General features: G+C 66.1%; 1 protein-coding gene across 1 annotated transcript in view; it reads right to left on the reverse strand.

Annotated features, from left to right (window-relative positions):
- RARRES2 (retinoic acid receptor responder 2) overlaps positions 1-1,481 on the reverse strand; it is a gene marked incomplete at its 5' end in the record, with an annotated part of 2,036 nt that extends 555 nt beyond the window's left edge. Inside the window, 3 exon segments of the mRNA XM_017736302.1 lie at positions 3-44; positions 528-632; positions 1,443-1,481. Of these exon segments, the coding sequence (XP_017591791.1) occupies positions 3-44; positions 528-632; positions 1,443-1,481 (186 nt within the window).
- Positions 1,482-1,630: the final 149 nt, after the last annotated feature.

Genomic DNA, 1,630 nt, shown 5'->3' on the forward strand with positions numbered 1-1,630 from the left:
TCGCTCGGGTCAAACTTCTAGCAGGCCAGGCAGGTGGGCCTCCGCTGGGGACATGGCAGGATGTCACTCCCGGGACCCCTGCGGACCCCTCGGCACCAACCACCGTCCCTTCTGTCCCACCCTGACACCCATGGCAGCATGGTGGGGGAAAGGGGGCCTGGGGGAGGCTGAGGGGCCGTGTGACCCCTGGGATGGGACCCAAGGAAGAGGGGACACCCAGGGATGGGCCTAAGGGATGGGGCCCTATGGGGGAACGGGATGGGACCCAAGGGAGAGGGGACACCCAGGGATGGGCCTAAGGGATGGGGCCCTATGGGGGAACAGGATGTGCCACAAGGGAGGGGGGACACCCCAGGATATGCCCCAAGGGAGTGGGGATGTGGCCCAAGGGAGAGGGACACCTTGGAATGTGTCCTGAGGGAGGAGGCGACACTCCAGGATGGGCCCAAGGGAGATGGGAGCTCCCTGGGATGTGCCCCAGGGGAGGAGGGACACCCCCAGGACACGTCGCCAGGGTCCCCCCTCACCCGGCTCTCCAGCACCCGGCAGTGCCGCTGCGGCGCTCGCTTCCGACATGCCGTCTGTGCCAGGCCCAGCCGGAGCTGCACGAACGTCCCCGAGGGGTCTTCCTGTGGGAACGGGGGGTGGGAGGGTGTGGCAGGGCCCCGGAATCCCCCGGAGGGATCCTGGCCTCTGGAGGGACTCCCAAACCCCACAGATTCCCAAGGAAATACAGCCCCCGGGAAGACCCCAAACCCCAGGAGTGACCCAAGCGCCCCTAGAGGGACCCCAAATCCTGGGGGACACCCTGAACCCCACAGACGCCAACCCCTGAGAGGGACCCCAAAGCCTCCATAGGAACCACAAATCCCAGGAGGGACCCTGAACCATGGGAGGGATCCTGAATCCCAGAGAACCTCTGGTAAACCCAGCCCAGGAATGACCCCAGGGTGGCTCCGAGATGGGCAAGTGGCCCAAAGTGGGGGGCCCCTGGAGTCCTGGCCCTTTCCAGACTCGGGACAGTGATCCAGGGGCACCCCGGGATGGACCCGCTCCGGGGGGCACTGGGATCAGCTCGGATCCGTTAATGAATAACCGAGCTCAGCCTGGCCAGCAGGGCCGATCCCGGGGCACCCCCGGACACCCCAGTGCCCGCCTGTTCCCTTCGGGACACCCCGAGCCCCTCCCCATTCCTGTGGCCATCCCGGATCCCAATCCTGAACCCCGAATCCCAAATCCCAAACTCGCCTGCTTGATGACCCTGTCCATCTCCCATTCCTTCGGGGACACCCCGACCCGTTCCCCATTCCCTCTGGGACACCCCAATCCCCTCCTCAACCTTCTCTCTGCTCCTGCTGGGACACCCCAACACCCTCCCCATTCCCATGGTGATCCCGGATCCTGAGCCCCAAATCCCGATCCCGAATCCTGTTGCTCCCTTGCTCGATGACCCCGTTCACCACCTGCTCCCTGCAGGACACCTACCCTGACCCCCTCCCTGTTCTCGTGGCCATCGTGACCCCCCAATCCCAGATCCCAATCCCAACCCCTGCTCCCCCCCTCGATGACCGCTTCCACTGCCCGCTCCCTCCTGGACACTCCGTCCCCCCCCCCCCCCCCCCTCGGCACA

Source organism: Corvus brachyrhynchos, unplaced genomic scaffold (assembly GCF_000691975.1).
Source record: "Corvus brachyrhynchos isolate BGI_N302 unplaced genomic scaffold, ASM69197v1 scaffold706, whole genome shotgun sequence".
In the NCBI taxonomy this organism is placed as follows: Eukaryota; Metazoa; Chordata; class Aves; order Passeriformes; family Corvidae; genus Corvus; species Corvus brachyrhynchos.